This window comes from Salmo salar, chromosome ssa06 (assembly GCF_905237065.1).
Source record: "Salmo salar chromosome ssa06, Ssal_v3.1, whole genome shotgun sequence".
In the NCBI taxonomy this organism is placed as follows: domain Eukaryota; kingdom Metazoa; phylum Chordata; class Actinopteri; order Salmoniformes; family Salmonidae; genus Salmo; species Salmo salar.
Window position 1 is genome coordinate 64,578,127 of NC_059447.1, and position 19,639 is coordinate 64,597,765.

The window sequence follows — 19,639 nt, forward strand, 5'->3', positions numbered from 1 at the left end:
AAATAGCCTGTTTTGCTGTCTATCTCTCGCTCTCTCTCTCTCTCTCCGTCTGCCTGACTGCCAGATTGCTGAGGGGCAACATAGTCAATGTACTTGCTGGGCTAAGTCTAACTTAGTGAAGACCTTAGGTAATGGTTAATCATGATTTGTCTCGGTCTTTAAAGTTCCTGAAACATGTCAATGACCTGATGCATGGCTTCTACAGCAGTGCTTGACCACACACTCTGTTACCAGTGACCTATTCTACTACATCCCAGGGATAGGAGAGAGCAGACCAACCCCTCCTTAAATCCATAGTCATTAACAGTTTTGTGTGGAAAATGTTGTTTGTTTCTCTATTTGATACTCTGATATTCAATGTGTATTGATTCCTACTAATCAGCTTTGTAAGAGATAGGTTTGTACTAGCTATGCTGATGATCGTTAACATTTTTTCATTGCATCACAGACTGGATTCCCCAAGAGACATGCTATTCAGCTGCCTATGATTGCCTGAGTAAGTAGATCAAATTGGAATAGCACTGCTTCTAATAATATAAGTTTGTAAAGCATATAAAATCCTATTTTAACTAACTTTTTTTTTCCAGGTGCAAAACCGTGGTTCTAAGTCATGTAAAGTTTCTCCCATTTCTCTCTTGCTCATTCTTAAAACATTTAGAGATATTATCCAACTACTGTTACACAAGCATGCCTTTGCTACCACTAGTGTGTGCTCTTCATTGTAGTTGGTAAGTAAATATGAGCAGTTGAGACATTTGACATGAACAACAGCTAGGTTTACATCAGATTTTCATGTGAATATTCGCAAATACACAAAAACAATATGCACATTTTCCAAACAGAGATGAGTTTCCACCAAATTGACTTATTGGTGATAAATGGCTGTGCATGATGATGTAGTAAACATAACTTTTGCGGTTAAATTCCCTTGTACCGAATAAGAAATACAAGTTAAATGTGTTTCCGTTGCATTTTCAACTCTACTGATGGTTTTGTCACAACAAATTTTGCATTATATAGCGAATGTGCCCACTTTGGTCTTGGCATGTGCACACTAGCCAACAGCTATACATTGTGTGCAGTCTACCTACAGTGCCTTCAGAAAGTATTCACACCCCTTGACTTTTTCCACATTTTGTTGTGTTACAGCCTGAATTTAAAATGTATTAAATGTTGATGTTTTGCACTGGCCTACAAACACTACACCCCATAATGTCAAAGCAGAATTTTGTTTTTCAAAAGTTTTGCAAATGAAAATCTGAAATGTCTTAAGTCAATAAGTATTCAACACCTTTGACAGAGCAAGCCTAAATGAGTTCAGGAGTAAAACTGTGCTTAACAAGTTGAATAATAAGTTGCATGGATTCACTGTGTACAATAATAGTGTTTAAAATCATTTTTGAATGACTACCTCACCTCTGTACCACACACATAGAATTATCTGTAAGGTCCCTCAATCGAGCAGTGAATTTCAAATACAGATTTAACCAGAGACCAGGGAAGTTCTCCAATGCCTTGCAAAGAATTGCACCTATTGGTAGATGGGTTAAAAAAAAGAATATCCCTTTGAGCATGCTGAAGTTATTAATTACACTTTGGATGGTGTATAAATACACCCAGTCACTACAAAGATACAGGCGTCCTTCCTAACTCAAGTTGTCGGAAAGGAACAAAACCTCTCAGGGATTTCACCATGACAGTTACAGTTTAATGGCTGTGATAGGAGAAAACTGAGGATGGATCAACAACATTGTAGTTACTCTACAATACTAACCTAAATGACAGACTGAAAAGGAAGCCTGTACAGAATAAAAATATTCCAAAACATGCATCCTGATTGCAATAAGGCACTAAAGTAATACTGCAGAAAATGTGGCAAAGCAATTAACTTTTTGTCCTGAAAACAAGTGTTATGTTTGGGGCAAATATAATACATTACTGATTACCATTCTCCATATTTTCAAGCATAGTGGTGGCTGCATCATGTTTTGGGTATGCTTGTAATCGTTAAGGACAGGGGAGTTTTTCAGGATAAACATTTTTATGGAATGGAGCTAAGGAAAAATCCTTGAGGAAAACCTGGTTCAGTCTGCTTTCCACCAGACACTGGGAGATAGATTAATGAATTCACCTTTCAGCAGAACATTAACATAAAACACAAGGCCAAATCTACAATGGAGTTGCTTACCAAGGAGACAGTGAATGTTACTGAGTGGCCTTGTTACAATTTTCACTTAAATCTACTTGAAAATCTATGGCAAGACTTTAAAATGGTTGTATAGGAATGATCAACAACCAATTTGACAGAGCTTGAAGAATTTTGAAAAGAATAATGGGCAAATGTTGCACAATCCAAGTGTGGAAATCTCTTACCCAGAAAGACTCACATCTGTAATCGCTACAAAAGATGCTTCTACAAAGTATTGACTCAGGGGTGTGAATACTTACAGCATGTAAATGAGATACAGTATTTTTTTCCAACTTGTACTTTACTTGCATAAAAAGGTTGGATGGAAACCAATGTTAATGAAAAACAATTTGTAGATTCTGACTGTTAAAGATAGTTACTGTGTATTACTGTTCTGTCATATCCTGCATGCCCACATTATGCCAAATCATTCATTTATTTTCTTCTCTATTTATGCTTACAGTAAGTGTCATGAAAAGTCAGAACACTGAGGAGGTTGATGTGTTACGGGCCCTCTGGAAAGTCCTAAAATGTGCCCCTGACTGTCGTGGTGGAGGAGGACACATAGTATGTACAATGAGTATACAAAAGGAACACCTTCCCATATATTGAGTTGCACCCCCTTTTGCCCTCCGAACAGCCTCAATTCGTCAGGGCATGGACTCTACAAGGTGTCGAAAGCATTCCACAGGGATGCTGGCTCATGTTGAATCCAATGCTTCCCACAGTTGTGTCAAGTTGGCTGGATGTCCTTTGGGTGGTGGATCATTCTTGATACACACGGGAAACTGTTGAGTGTGAAAAACCCAGCAGGGTTGCAGCTCTTGACACATTCAAACCAGTGAACCTGGCACCTACTAACATACCCCATTCCAAATCAAATTTTATTAGTCACATGCACTGAATACAACAGGTGTGGACCTTACAGTGAAATGCTTACTTACGAGCCCCTAACCAAAAATGCAGTTTAAAAAAATAAGAATAATAAATAAAAGTAACAAGAAATTAAAGAGCAGCAGTAAAATAACAATAGCAAGACTATTTACAGGGGAGTACTGGTACAGAGTCAATGTGCGGGGCCCCGGTTAGTTGAGGTAATATGTACATGTAGGTAGAGTTATTAAAGTGACTATGCATAGATGATAACAACAGAGAGTAGCAGCGGTGTAAAAGAGGGGAGCAATGCAAATAGTCTGGGTAGCCATTTGATTAGGTGTTCAGGAGTCTTATGGCTTGGGAGTAGAAGCTGTTTAGAAGCCTCTTGGAACCTAGACTTGGCGCACCGGTACCGCTTGCCGTGCGGTAGCAGAGAGAACAGTCTATGACTAGGGTGGCTGGAGTCTTTGACAATTTTTAAGGCCTTCCTCTGACGCCGCCTGGTATAGAGGTCCTAGATGGCAGGAAGCTTGGCTCCAGTGATGTACTGGGCCGTTCGCACTACCCTCTGTAGTGCCTTGCGGTCAGAGGCCAAGCAGTTGCCATACCAGGCAGTGATGCAACCAGTCAGGATGCTCTCGATGGTGCAGCTGTAGAACCTTTTGAGGATCTGAGGACCCATGCCAAATCGTCAGGAAGTCCAGGATCCAGTTGCAGAGGGAGGTGTTTAGTCCCAGGGTCCTTAGCTTATTGATGAGCTTTGAGGGGACAATGGTATTAAACGCTGAGCTGTAGTCAATGAATAGCATTCTCACATAGGTGTTCCTTTTGTCCAGGTGGGAAAGGGCACTGTGGAGTGCAATAGAGATTGCATCATCTGTGGATCTGTTGGCGCGGTATGCAAATTGGAGTGGGTCTAGGGTTTCTGGGATAATGGTGTTGATGTGAGCCATGACCAGCCTTTCAAAGCACTTCATGGCTACAGACGTGAGTGCTACGGGTCGGTAGTCATTTAGGCAGGTTACCTTAGTGTTCTTGGGCACAGGCACTATGGTGGTCTGCTTAAAACATGTTGGTATTACAGACTCGGACAGGGAGAGGTTGAAAATGTCAGTGAAGACACTTGCCAGTTGGTCAGCGCATGCTCGGAGTACACGTCCTGGTAATCCGTCTGGCCCTGCGGCCTTGTGAATGTTGACCTGTTTAAAGGTATTACTCACATCGGCTGTGGAGAGTGTGATCACACAGTCTTCTGGAACAGCTGGTGCTATCATGCATGTTTTAGTGTTATTTGCCTCGAAGCGAGCATAGAAGTAGTTTAGCTCGTCTGGTAGGCTTGTGTCACTGGGCAGCTCCCGGCTATGCTTCCCTTTGTAGTCAGTGCATCGCAACTTTACATCACATTCAGAGGCACTTAAATCTTTTGCCTTGCCCATTCACCCTCGGAATAGCACACATGCACAATCCATTTCTCAATTGTCTCAAGGCGTAAACATCCTCCTTTAATCTGTCTTCTCCCCTTCATCTACACTGACTGAAGTGGATTTAACAGGTGTTATCAATAAAGGATCATTGCTTTCAGATGGATTCACCTGGTCAGGCTATGTCATGGAAAGAGCAGATGTTCCTAATGTTTTGTACAAGTTGCTCTTTTTTGAAGACACCTCTAATCTATAACTGCCACAAACTTCTTCAACTCGTACCATGGAAATACATTTAGTCAGCTGAGTCCAAAGTTTCTTCAGGAATGTTATTTTCTAGTTTTCTTTAAAATCTCAATTTGATAAAGTTGTGATGCACTGATTCTGTTCATTGCAGATCTGACCCATCACACGACTCTTCAAGAGGGCCACTACGCTCCAGATCGTCTTCTGTGCTCAGAGGTCCTTCATGAGGATCTACCCCATCACACCACTCTTATTAATCATTAATAAAATAAAAACAATGAGCCTTTATATACTCTGTGTCCGTCTTTCTATGCATCTAATGTCTGTGGGGGAATTCTGAAACAATTACTGTATGCAGATGTGCAAAATGTTTTGATGTATATTAGTTTTTGCCATTGCTTGATATATTTTAAATGTAAGAATATGTTGCATATTGAAACATTAATTGGTGTCTATAGAAACACATAGAAATGTAATGAACCATGTATTCAATATCAAACTTCATCCTCTGCAATACTTTTTACAGTAGGTAATAAGCTGTAATCGGGGTCATTCAGGTTGTCTTAACTATGACCAGTATATACAGTGCCTTCAGAAAGTATTCATACCTCTTGACTTTCCACATTTTGTTGTGTTAAAATCCTCACCTATCTACGCACAATACCCCATAATGACTAAGTGAAAACATGTTTATAGAAATGTTTGAAAATGAAATACAAAAATATGTAATTTACATAAGTATTCACAACCCTGGATAAGTCTCTAAGAGCTTTGCACATCTAAATTGTACAATATTTGCACATTATTTTCTTCAAGCTCTGTCAAGTTGCCATAGATTTTCAAAACGATTTATGTCAAAACTGAAACTAGGCCACTCAGGAACATTCAATGTCATCTTGGTAAGCAACTCCAGTGTATATTTGGCTTCGTGTTTTAGGTTATTGTTCTGCTGAAAGGTGAATTTGTCTCTCCATGTCTGTTGGAAAGCAGACTGAACCAGGTTTTCCTCCAGGATTTTGCCTGTACTATTCCGTTTAGTCCTTGCAGATGACAAGCATACCCATAACATGATGCAGCCACCACCATGCTTGAAAATATGAAGAGTGGTACTCAGTGATGTGATTTGCCACAAACGTAATGCTTTGTATTCAGGACATAAAATTCATTTCTTTGCCACATTTTTTGCAGTTTTACTTCAGTGCCTTATTGTAAACATTGAATATTCCAAACATAATGAATATGTTAATTCTGTACAGGCTTCCTTTTCACTCTGTCATTTAGGTTACTATTGTGGAGTAACTACAATGTTGTTGATTCATACTCAGAGTTTAATGGCTGTGATAGGAGAAAACTAACTGTTTTAATGTCACCATTGGCCTCATGGTGAAATCCCTGAGCGGTTTCCTTCCTCTCCTTCCTCTGAGTTAGGAAGGACACCTGTATCTTTGTAGTGACTGGGTGTATTGATACACCATCCAAAGTGTAATTAATAACCACCATGCTTTCTTTTACCAATCTACTAATAGGTGCCCTTCTTTGCGAAGCATTGGAAAACCTCCCTGGTATTTGTGGTTGAATCTGTGTTTGAAATTCACTGCTCGGCTGAGGGACCTTACAGATAATTGTATGTGTGGGCTACAGAGATGAGGTATTATGTGACTTGTTAAGAAAATGTGTACTCTGAACGTATTTAGGCTTGCCATAACAAAGGGGTTGAATACTTATTGACTCAATACATTTCAGCTTTCCTTTTTTAAAATTTTATTTACCATAATTCCACTTTGACATTATGGGGTATTGTGTGTAAGTCATTGACACAACATAAAAATTCAGGCTGTAACACAACAAAAAAGTGGAAAAAGTCAAGGGGTGTGAATACTTCCTGAAGGCACTGTAATATAACACATCATATAGTGGTCATAATTATGATCCACTTGTCGTATGGTGGTCAGAAAAATACATTTAAATAAAAATAAAAGAATTCAACCAGTTTGCGACCAGAATAAGTTTTCATAAAATAACATAATACTGACGTCTTTTCAACCAGGTTTTGCCCACTGGGATATAGGGTGATATACTGTATGACAGTGCCTTGCTGGATGGTGTGAGCCATGACATGGCTAAGGGGCTGTACGTTTGGGTGTGTAATGGTATGTGTGTCACATATTTATACACTCACCACGCATTGTTTCAATATTCAATCATAGTATTTCCACATCAACCACTATTCTTATGTGAAGTGCAGCGAAATGTAACTTTGAATTAATCCTAAACATGACTTTTTGATGAATGGGTTTTCTGAGAAATGTAAGCTGTATTGCTGTCTTACATAAACATTTTATCTTCTCTATTAGGATTATCTGCATGATTGTTTATCTTTGTGATTCATGATTGTTTGATAGTTCATCTTCTTTTCATGTAACTGATGTCATCACTGTCTCTACTCTCTTTGTCCTCACTATGTCACTCTAGGTCCTTACTACGTCTCTCTATGTCCTTACTATGTCTCTCTATGTCCTCACTATCTTCTAAGTCCTCACTGTGTCTCCTATGTCCTCACTATATAGCCTATATCCTCACAGTCTCCTATGTCCTCACTCCTATGTCCTCACTATGTCTCCTATGTCCTCACTATGTCTCCTATGTCCTCACTATGTCTCCTATGTCCCTGTCTCTCTGCAGTTTGTGGTGACCATGTTCTGGGCCCTGTACTTGTATGACAGAGACCTGGTGTACCCCAGACTTCTGGACAACTTCATACCCCAGTGGCTCAACCATGGCATGGTGAGTACTGTCTGTTTACTATACTGTTCCCAGACCTGTCATGGCGTTACACTGTTGATTATTTAGCGTGGTTAGTACAGGGTGTTTAGGTAGCTAGAATACGATAAAAGAAATCCTTCATTTTTGTCCAAAAGACAAATGTTATTTAGTCCCAAAGATAAATGTTATTTCACCCACCACACTTCTGTGGTCATATTTGTTATTTATCATTATAATTTACAAACATGTTATCAAGTAGAGGTATGTATTATAGCATTTTTCAATTTTCCCCACTCTATTTAAGAGCCCACTCAGTAAATAAATAGACATTTGAAAGCATATCTGGAGCCCCAAACACATATGTCACAGTGGACAGCTAATGGTGCCTAAACGCTTCCCATAATAGCAGAGACACAGTAGCGAGGCACATCTTGTTCCCCCCAATAATCTTCTCTATGGTCATGTTGACGTCAGCAGTCAAAACAATGGGAAGAGGTTGTGCAACTAGTGATATCTATCAGGTGGAACCGAAGCCCTCCGGCTGCCACAATTAGATGAAAGGCTTGTTATTCTAGCTGGTGAGACTGGTGATTGATGGATGTGTTCGTTCGGTGTGTGTGTGTGTGTGTGTGTGTGTGTGTGTGTGTGTGTGTGTGTGTGTGTGTGTGTGTGTGTGTATATATATATATATATGTGTGTGTGCATGTGTGCGCGTGCACCCGTTCTGCATGTCTTTTGGCTCCACAATCACATCCCAATCCTGCATCAAGAGTCGAGCCTCCAGCTGTGTCCATAGACAGTGTATAAAGAAGTCTCAATGGATATCTTGACGGATGCGACATACTGTAGTAGTCTGTCACTGCTAGCAACCAATACACAGACTGGTTGCTACATAACAATAACTGCTCACAAACACTCTGTGGGAAATTCTGTGTAAGCAATTTGGGTTGAAGTGTATGTATGTAAATGTCCAAGGCATTATGTATGATCATATTAATTGGTGTTTAATGGGCCGTACTACAGAATATCAGCATAGATTTGGCAGTCAAACCGTGGAATAAAGCCTTGTTTTGATTGTAACTATGGATATGCGATCTTTCCATTCACGTGAGAGATAAATCCGATCATTTTCCAGCGGCGCTATGCAAAAATGCCGGTCTAATTTCCTCAAGCGTATTACCCCGACCCATATCCACTTCAGCGCGTGCCGGGAGTGTTGTTTGTTGTGTGTGTTGGAGTCTGTGTTGCTACGGTCAATTCAAGTCCCAAATGCGCCGATTAAATACAGACCAAGAGTCTTTAAGTCAGGACGAGATGTTACCCAGCGCCTCAACAATCATGTGGACCAACATGACCCAGTTTAACCCAGAACAGACGCTCACAGAGAGTGGTCTGGCCTCCAGTCCTGCTAACTATTTTACAAAGGGCTGACCCCAGGGAAAACCCACAACGGGTCCAACAGCTGAAAACAATTCATGATATGCAAAGCCTCCAGATACAGTATGTGAGAGCTGAGCACGGGACGGGTGACGACTGCAGCAGCAGAGTTATTACTCCACGGTAACTATTTTCCTGCATTTCATGGTACCGCATTTGTTTGTTTACCCCTGCTGCCACAGCAACTGTCTCCAGCTCCCCTCGGTATGAGGAGAGAGTGACCGAACCCTGTTACTGTTTGGCAGCCTGGCCTGTGAATGCTATTACAGTTCACTACAGAGCAAGAGAGTGTGGCCTGGTTCAGCCCTGTATATACACACACGTGTGTGTGTGTGTGTGTGTGTGTGTGTGTGTGTGTGTGTGTGTGTGTGTATGTATATATATATATATATATATATTATATCACATATATATATCTTCACACCACACCATCTTCACACCAGTCTCAACGTCAACAGTGAAGAGCCGACTCCGGGATGCTGGCCTTCTAGGCAGAGTTCCTCTGTCCAGTGTCTGTGTTCTTTTGCCCATCTTAATCTTTTCTTTTTATTGGCCAGTCTGAGATATGGCTTTTTCTTTGCAACTCTGCCTAGAAGGCCAGCATCCCAGAGTCGCCTCTTCACTGTTGACGTTGAGACTGGTGTTTTGCGGGTACTATTTAATGAAGCTGCCAGTTGAGGACTTGTGAGGCGTCTGTTTCTCAAAATAAACACTAATGTACTTGTCCTCTTGCTCAGTTGTGTACCGGGGCCTCCCACTCCTCTTTCTATTCTGGTTAGAGCCAGTTTGCGCTGTTCTGTGAAGGGAGTAGTACACAGCGTTGTACGAGATCTTCCATTTCTTGGCAATTTCTCCCATGGAATAGCCTTCACTTCTCAGAACAAGAATAGACTGACAGAAGAAAGTTATTTGTTTCTGGTCATTTTGAGCCTGTAATCGAACCCACAAATGCTGATGCTCCAGATACTCAACTAGTCTAAAGAAGGCCAATTTTGTTGCTTCTTTAATCAGAACAACAGTTTTCAGCTGTGCTAACATAATTGCAAAAGGGTTTTCTAATGATCAATTAGCCTTTTAAAATTATAAACTTGGATTAGCTAACACAATGTGCCATTGGAACACAGGAGTGATGGTTGCTGATAATGGGCCTCGGTACGCCTTTGTAGATATTCCATTCAAAATCAGCTGTTTCCAGCTATAATAGTCATTTACAACATTAACAATGTCTACACTGTATTTCTGATCAATTTGATGTTATTTTAAATGGACACATTTTTTTGCTTTTCTTTCAAAAACAAGAACATTTCTAAGTAACCCCAAACTTTTGAACGGTATATATATATATATATATATATATATATATATATATATATATATATATATATATATATATATACACACATCTCCTCACACTGCTTATCACATGGCTGCTGTTTTGAAGATTCAAATACACAGGCAGGCGGTGGGATCTAACATAGCAAAGGAAGGCGGTCGAGAGGTATTTTGCACCCTGTCTACCACACAATGAAGCCTTGGTGCACACAGGGAGCGAGGTGTTGATAGAAACCCGGTCTCACCTTTCCCTCTGGGTGGGAGATACGACAGACCATCCTGACACAGTGCACTGCTGCACACAGCCCTAGAGATAACGTTATTCAGGGAATGCACAAAGAGAAGACAGAAATGTTTTATAGACTCTGTAAGGAGTGGTCTGATTACTATGCTGTTGGTACAGCGTGTAGTACTGTCAAAATGATATCCCACTTAATAACCTAGTAACGTTCTGTTCATTTCTGCAGAATATCCCTCCCTGAATATTCATTTCAAGTTCACAAAGTAAAGCGAGACGTGACTTGAAAAGTGTGCCACGGAAAGAGCAGATCTGCCGTCAAGAGATTTGCCTTCAAGAATTTACACAAAGGCAGAGAAAATAAACCAGTGTGAATTCCGGAGCATTTGCAACCAAAGTGGGAATAGATGGGACAGTTTTCCTCAGCACACGTTTTGATGTTGTCAAACCCGGTGCTGCATGTTTGACAAGCTTAACAGGACTCCCTTAATGTGGCTGTGACAATTAGGGCAGAGTCACTTACTTCATCGCCACTTAAAGAGTTCGGTGTCGCGCGTTCACTGTGAGAGTTCCACCGAACCATCAGGAGGCAGTTTACCTGCGTCAAACTCACTTTGACAATAATCCACATCTCCACTATGTAATTAGTGGGCTGCCGAAAGAGGGCTGTCACAGAGGGCCTCTCGCTGTCTCTACTGTAATGTTAATGCCAGCCATCTCCCACAGCCCAGGTTCAAAGCAGCTCAACGCGCGTCAACATGGCAAGTAAACATCTTACATTTCCCCAGAGGGATACGTGTAGGGATGGAACTCGATACCAATGTCCTGGTTCTCAAAAACAACAATGAGAGAGACAGAAACTGACTAAACAATAGAAAAGATTGAGAGAGAAACCGACAAGTTGCAAGTTTGAAGGTATTCTTGTTCGGCCCCTGTGGAGTTAGAAGGAAGCCTTTATCCATCTCTCGCTCTGTCTGGGCCACCTTATATTTAATTCAGCAGGTCGCTTCAGGGGACATTTAAATGACACTGTGCCTTGAGATGGACCTCATTGTGCACTGGGGCCTTTATGAATGATTATCCCTGGTAAACACCCCCTATGTTGGCCAGGCCTTTAGTTGCGCTGCCAAGTGTAAAGCCGGAGAGACAATGTGATACACCACAGCACCCTTTTCATAAGAGCAGCTCTGTGATTCGCCCAACATCATCTATTCATGTTCCTCCTCTTTAACCTTGTGTGTTCCCTCTCTATGTTCCTTTGTCATGTGCAAGTGGAAATGCATTTGGATTATTTGAAAGAGTTCGTCACACATGGTTGTACCAACAATGTAGTTATACGTGCATTTTCAATATCACCTCCTCATTCCCATCTGTTTATCTATCTAATGCGATTTTCTCCCTGACTGTCTCATTAGTTTTGAAGTTAGTACAGTGATTGGACTGAAGAGGCTGTAAACACTGTAGACTGCCTCTTAAACTGTCTCTGAACTATTTGTGGTGTTTCAGTCCAATTCCTTGTGCTGGATTTGCAGGCAGTCGTTAAGAGTGGAAAATAGCAGTGCCCACAGACAAATGTGGAATAGGCCTTTCGCAGAGGAGAAGATTGTCTCGAACTGTAAGCCCCTGCTGTGACTTTGGGGTTTGTTAAGACTGGGACGGAGGAGATATCCATTTAAAGTAAGACTTTACAGTCCCTACTGTAACTCGTGAAAGTAGAGGTCTCTCTTAGTATGGCTACGACCGATCAACATCCCTCCCAATATACTGCTGGGATGATTCAGGCTTACAATGCACTCTAATGGTGTCCACATTCTTGATAATGACATGTTTGGTTTACCAACACCTAAGGAGCTACATACAGTCCCAGACAGCTTTTAAGTTATTTTCTTTTTAGTTGTAAAATTGTTTTTCCCACGGCACCCCACAAACAACACAACACACAAACAAAATGGCCACTATACAACACATTCCCCAAGGTGATCAACATATGGTTTCCACATTTTGTCAAACACTTCTGGTTTTTGTTTAACTTTATAATTGACAAAACCCAGCGGCATCACTAGATAGTTCAGTCCTCCACTTTGTTATTTTTGCAGCAATTAGACTTAGATCACAAAACTTACTCTGATATTGTTCACCAATATTTACATTTCCCAACAGACTTAATTGTGGAGATGGATGGATATAAATTCCTAGACACAATGAAATGACAGCACATACAGCACATTATCCCAGAACGGTGTCAGTTTATCACAGGATCACAACATCCTTTGTGCTTTTTGCATCTCTAACAGAGATGTGATATTTCTGGGTGTGTTACATGGATTCGGGCAGGAGTGTAGGAAGTCCTATGAATGATCTTAAACTGCAGTAGTTTATGTAGTGTAAGTTCAACCAATGCTATTACCCAGACCAAAGAGAAGACACTTTTACTATGAGAAACAGATGCGTTTGTGTAAGTCGACTGTTTTTCAGAACTCTTGTAGACTTCACATTACGTACTGTATGCACACTTGGATCCCAAGCCGTTTTAGGAGCAACCTCAAGAACGCAAACTCAGATGAGACGAACACCCCATTCAAAATGAGAAAGACGTAGCTAGGCGTAGCCCACTGTTAACCAGACTTCCCCCATTGTTACAGCACTGCAGCTCCCACCTAAATCATTCAGTCATGTTCTAAACTCTGTGGTGCTTCCTCACTGTTACAGTCCTGGTAAGACAGAGTCGGCTGAAATAAGATTGCCCCCTGGTGGGCATTGCCCATAGCTGCCTGGCACATGGGCACATGAATCAAAGTTTATTGGCTGACATGACACGTTTTTATTGCAGGTATAAAGGCAATTGTGGGTCCTCCTACATTTGTACCTTGACATATATCATTTCGACCTGTTATAGGGCCTAGTGTTCCTTGCATTATCTGATGACTAGACCCATCACTCAGGGCAGTCTCACAGAATTCTCTGTGTAGTGTCATAATGTAGATAACTCTTCTGTGGGGTGTTGTTATATTAGATGTGTGACGAGATAGCAGCACAGCGGTGTATGTCTCTGGATAGCAGTCTAGTAGTAGGAACCGTAGAGGTATTAAAGGTAGCTGGGTATAATCATTGTGCTTCATTAGACATACCAGGGTACTTGAGAGTGCATAACACTGTCCCATAACCTGACTGAGCATGTATGTAACAACCAACCCCAAAACCACACTCGCTATACCTTGCTTCATTTTCCACTGCTTGTTCATGTTTTCTCTGTCTGCCATTATACAGTCATGTAAGTGTTCGCTTTTACACGCTTACTACCTGCAGCCTTTTAGAAAAGCTGGAAAGTGACAGATGGGATCTGTATGTTATTACTGGCAGGTGTTCAATATCTCACTAAGGACATAGTGTAACCCAGTCTTATGTAAGACATGCTCAGTTGGGGCTGGGATGGCAGAGGGAGGAGGAGAAGACGAGTGAAGAATAAGAGAAAGGCAGGCATACGTTATTTTACGTTATTTTATGACTCAGCTCCCCCGTGTTCTTCCAGAGAACAGAATGGGCCAGTTTCATTTTGATTAACGCCCAGTAAAAACAGTCGGTCACAACAAATCTTTGAGAATGGTAAGAGGCATTGTTGACAACACAAGGCCAGAGGTGATATCTAGCCTGTGATCTATAACTCTACTATTCTAGAGGGTGGCCATCCTTCACCCCTTTTCCCTTCCTATTTAATCCCTCCATCCTAGTTCAGGCCTCTCCCAACTGGCCTGTCCTGTCCTCAGGGTTAGGTCAAAGGTCATGGCCCCAGCTGGCATCAAGAGAGGCACATCATCACTATACAGCGTGCCCACTCGAGCCCTGAGAAGCCCTAACACTGGTGCCAGGCATTTTCATCCAGGACAGCCTGTCATAACATGAGATAATCACATCAAGACTGCCAGCAGAACCCAGTGTTCTGCTCCCATATAGTACAATCAAAGATACTGGTAACTAACTCAAGGTACATCATTGGCATTGTTTCCAATGGGAACAAATTAAGCATATTGGGCATGACAAGCAAGCAGGTGGGCAGCTAGCGAGATTCTATTGGGGCGTTCTAGGATGTATTTGCATATTTCCGTTAGGGAATGCCTACTCTGAATGGCACATGTGCAATAACTCAAAACGCCCTTGTACTCCTAAACAATGCAATTTTTAAAAACTTGTACAAAGGGTCAAGTGAAGTAAAAAAAAAAATGCACTCTGTTCGTAACATATTTTAGGCTTTGGGAACAGAAAACTGTATTGAGATTTAATGTTTAAATCGATGAGAGAATAAGCAGAGAGTCAGCCAAGTTCCATCTACTCCCACTTCCCGCCACTGGACTTCCTCTCATCACCATATTTGGTGGTGAGAAGATGTTCTAAACGGATGCTTCAGATTTATACATCTTGTGAGACATCTGGCTCCTTCTATCTGTCGTACAATGCAATCATCCTCCTCTCTCCTTCCTAATGGGAGACATTACACAGCAACCCAATCCCCAGTGGGAGAACCAAAACGGCCCTGACGCTGCCCTAGCTTTCATTTCTCCACTCTGATTATGCTTCAATGTAATTAGATGTTGAGGGGAAGTCAAATGCCATCATTTTCAGTGGATAAGGAGGGAGATATTGTTGCTTGTTTCATTTGTATGACACAGGACATCTTAACCTCTGCTCTGTGGTAAGTCATCATAACAAAAGTCTCTGCGTACTGTTTCTCATGGCTCGGACAATATCCGTCAAGATTCTCCCAAGAGGTGCATTTTTGTCCCTCTGTGTCATAAAAACGCCAGCTAATGCTTCCTGCCTATCTCCTCCCTCCACCCCTAAACTCCCACCCCTTCACACAGACACACACCCCGCCTGAAATGTACATTATGTTAAGCCCGACTTCTCAAGCTGGAGGAAAACAATTCCTCTCAAGAAAATCTTCCTGTTTAGATCTTCGCCCTGCGAAGAGGAGCGTATTAAAACATGGTGTAACATTTTTCACGGAAACCTTGTGGGCCTGCCATGAACTGTTCTTTATATCACACACAGACTTTGGAGGGAAAAACAGAGGGAGGGGATGAGGGGAGTGTAGTGGAGGAGTGCAGAAGAAAAAAACAACCTGGCATCATTAGCTACTCCGCAGTGAGCCTCTCCCCGTCAACTTAGACTTGCTTATTTGGTTTAGGAGATGTTGGCCGTCGCTCAAAGGTTTTCACATCTGCTGAAATTTGTTCGGTTCAGGATTCCAGAAACGGGTTTCTGAGCGCAGATGAGCGAACCAGGGAGCGGCCAAATTCATCGGGCGTCAGGGCGGTTTTGAGAGCGTTCTCGGTCTGCTATAGTTACGCTAAAAGAGTTGCGCATCACAACAGACTTGTAAAAATAGCAGGTGAACTGCAAATCCGCACAGCACGTGTCAGGATGGTAGTCAGTCACACAGACGAGCATGTTGTTGTTCGATGCATGGAGCAGATTTTGAATATAGCCCATCAGACAACAGTGTGATGCCCCTATTAGAGGTCCAGCTGATACTACAATCATTCAAATGTAGCTAATAAGCTGATTTGAAAGTATGACAGTCATTCCATATATAATGTGATAGGACAACAACCTCTCCCTCATCGTCAGTAAGACAAAGGAGCTGATCGTGGACTACAGGAGAAAGAGGGGAGAGCACGCCCCCATCCACATCGACGGGGCTGTTGTGGAGCGGGTCGAGAGCTTCAAATTCCTTGGCGTCCACATCAAGGAAATTACAAAACACACCCGCACAGTCGTGAGGAGGGCACGACAGCGCCTCTTCCCCTTCAGGAGGCGGAATATTTTTATTGCATGGATCCTCGGATCCTCAGAAAGTTCCACAGCTGCACCATCGAGAGCATCTTGACTGGCTGCGTCACTGCTTGGTATGGCAAATGCACCACCCTTGACCGCAAAGCGCTACAGAGGGTGGTGCAGACATCCCAGTACATCACTGGGGCCGGGCGACTCCCTGCCATCCAGGACCTCTATATCAGGCGATGTCAGAGTATGGCCCGAAAAATTGCCAAAAACTCCAGTCACCCAAGCCATGGACTGTTCACTTTTCTACCATCCGGCAAATGGTACCGGAGCATCGGCTTTCGGACCAACAGGCTCCGAGACAGTTTCTACCCCCAAGCCATAAGACTGCTAAATAGCCAAACTGCTAAAAAGTCAATTAATGTCACCCGAACTACCTGCACTGACATTTCCTAACATTTCCCTATGCACACTCACTAGTCTATATATACAAACCATATACACACACTCACTCACACACATTAGATTGACACTCCCACACAAAACCCACACACATTCACTACATACAGTAGAAGTCAGAAGTTTACATACACCTTAGCCAAATACATTTAAACTCAGTTTTTCACAATTCCTGACATTTAATCCTGGTAAAAATTCCCTGTTTTAGATCAGTTAGGATCACCACTTTATTTTAAGAATGTGAAATGTCAGAATAATAGTAGAGAGAATGATTTATTTCAGCTTTTATTTTTTTCATCACATTCCCAGTGGGTCAGAAGTTTACATACACTCAATTAGTATTTGGTAGCATTTGCTTATAAAGGTTGCTTTCCACAATAAATTGTCTGCGTTTGTTTTTTAAACGTTTTTTTTTTTTTTTACTTTCTAGCAAGATGATGAGGGCTATGGACATCTGCAGACTCAGCAGAAATGGAGGCCTTTCTTAAAGCCGCAGCTCTGACTCGCTCCTGACTGACCTTATTTAAGTAAAAACAGAGAGGCAACTCATTGTTAAACACTTTAATGTAGTGTTCTCAGAGCCCTCCCTGCCGTGCAGATGCTTACCGTGGGGGAACATTTTGACTGGAGATTTAGCTGAAAAGAATCTGATTTTACCTTGCTGCCTGGGCCAGTTGTGTGTGAAGTGGGAGAACAGATGTGCACGGTGTCTGAGAGAGACAGATTCAGTTAGCTGGAGAGAACAAACCCAGCTTCTCCAACAACCCAGAGAGGGAGTGAGGGAAGTAGGGAGGGAGTGAGTGAGTGAGTGAGTGAGTGAGTGAGTGAGTGAGTGAGTGAGTGAGTGAGTGAGTGAGTGAGTGAGTGAGTGAGTGAGTGAGTGAGTGAGAGAAAAACAGAAAAAAAGAGGGAGAGAGAGAGAGAAAAAAAACTAGTGTTCAATGGTATTGATTCTCTGCCAGGAAAACAATCCTGTCCCGTTTGAAGTGTTCTCTGCTCTGCTATTTCCTTCTGGTTTGCAGACTGCTGGGGGATTACTTAAAAAATATCGATAATTGCAGGTCCATTTTTCGGGACGCTAATATTTCAGGGCAGTCGGAGGCGCAGGGGTGTACAATATCATGATTGAGTCGCCGACCACATTGAGCCTGGAAAAGTTACTAGGTTAAGTTCCCCCGTCCAAACCCTGTCATTAAAATGGGTGCATAGCTGGCTTACTAGCTCATCCTTGACAACTGGGAAATATTTACTCATCTCGACCCAGTGAACGATGGCCGTTTCACAGCTTGCTTTTTTTGCCCATTGTTCCCAAAGTCGGTGTAATGCTTACTGCGTGAATAAGTTGGTTAGAAAAACACAATGTTATTTTGTTAAAATTACAAACTCCTTGAGTGTGTCTCTGCTTTTGCAGTAAATTTCCAAACATCTGTGATCATGTGGCAGCAGGGTGAGGTGTGATACTGAACGTTGGCTCCTCAACGCATAATGAGATAAAGTCTTGACACTACTCACTAAAACATTCATTTCTCATCTACAACTTGCCATTTTCAGAGCAACGTGAACCCGCTCCTCTCTGCTCTTTCTATTTGTTTGTGTTTGACATGGCCTATCCTGTTTTAGCCCTGGACCGCTTGAGTGAATTGCGCTTGTTTTGTAAGAGGGGATTTTCCACAGACAGTGCTGGCATCCAGTCTTAACCACAAGCATCTGAGAGCTCCTCAGTCTGGTGGTCAGAGAGAGACTGCCACGTTAGATTAATGTGGGGGGCAAAAAAACAAGTCTAAAATAAAACATGATGGGGGGGGGGGGGGGTTGCTTGCTGACAGGGAAATAGGGGCTATGGGGTCATGTGAGCCCTCTGTTGACTGGGAGCTCCTGAGAGTGTGGCGTGGAGCAGGAGGCCAGGCCAGGAGGGCAGGGGAGGGGAGGGATGGGGGTGTAGCGCACGAGGGAGGGAGCAGTGTGGGGGGTGATGGGAGGAAAATTCTAGACCCGACCTTGGGAGGGAGTGCTCTTTCCGTCACCCTATACCCTCTGGGAGCCCTCCACCAGGCATCCCATCCTGCCACAGCAAAATAACTCTGCCGTCAACAATCCCACAATGCCCCAATGGCAGCACACACATGAACACATATGCGGCCTGGCCTGGGAGGGATGGGACAAGGAGGATAGCTCATGACACTATGTGCGCAGGGAGAAATTACTTAAGCATGTCCGGCGTCTTTATTGGCCCTGATTAGAAAGGGAACTGAGAGCCCAGCCAATAATTCATGCTCCATCTACAGTATATGTGACAGAGGAGGTGGAGGAGAGGTTCGCTCTCACCTCACAGTGTTAGTAACCTACTGCAGGCTAACCATAGGGGGGTTAAGAAAAGCCACCGTGTCCCCAGTGTTTGTGCATGCGTATGTACGCCTACGTATGTCCTCTTTGTCACTTAAAGTCATTGCCACAAAGACCACCGGAACCAGTTCATTTGTGCATGGACAGTCTGTTCTGTAACTGAATCAATCGTGACACAAATGGAAAGGCCAGAGACGGTGGGTTTAGAAATGCTCTCTCTTATTGTCTATTTATTTGTTCTCTGGCTGTCCATTGTGTGTGGTTATGGTAATTACGATGCTTTGCATAACATACACTCAGAGGTCTTCAAAACACTCCCCCAGCGCTTGGATAGCAGGAGCAGACAACAATGAAAATAGAAGCACCAGTAGCTGAGGTCTCGCACTCCTGACCGCAGGGTGTCGGGTTCAAATCCCAACCAGGCTACAGCTGTGAATTTTACCCTAATTGCTCTGTGGGGAAACGGAGAGCCTGAGTAGCTTCCAGGGTATCTTCACTGTGGACCAGGGCATCTGCCAAGCAACATGTTCAATGGAAATCATAGACCTCTCCATTGCA

The 19,639-nt window shown here is 42.6% G+C and overlaps 1 protein-coding gene across 3 annotated transcripts in view; it reads left to right on the forward strand.

Moving 5' to 3' along the window:
* The window catches only part of LOC106607822 (androgen-induced gene 1 protein), a 50,492-nt gene that overhangs the window by 21,143 nt on the left and 9,710 nt on the right, over positions 1-19,639 (forward strand). Inside the window, exons 1-2 of one of the 3 annotated variants that reach the window (XM_045720829.1) lie at positions 6,543-6,881; positions 7,414-7,515. In XM_045720829.1, coding sequence (XP_045576785.1) covers positions 6,843-6,881; positions 7,414-7,515 — 141 coding nt within the window. In that variant the 5' untranslated portion in view covers positions 6,543-6,842. Of the gene's footprint in view, positions 1-4,882; positions 5,020-6,542; positions 6,882-7,413; positions 7,516-19,639 lie in introns of those variants that run through there. The other 2 variants (XM_045720830.1, XM_014205216.2) reach the window with 2 other exon arrangements.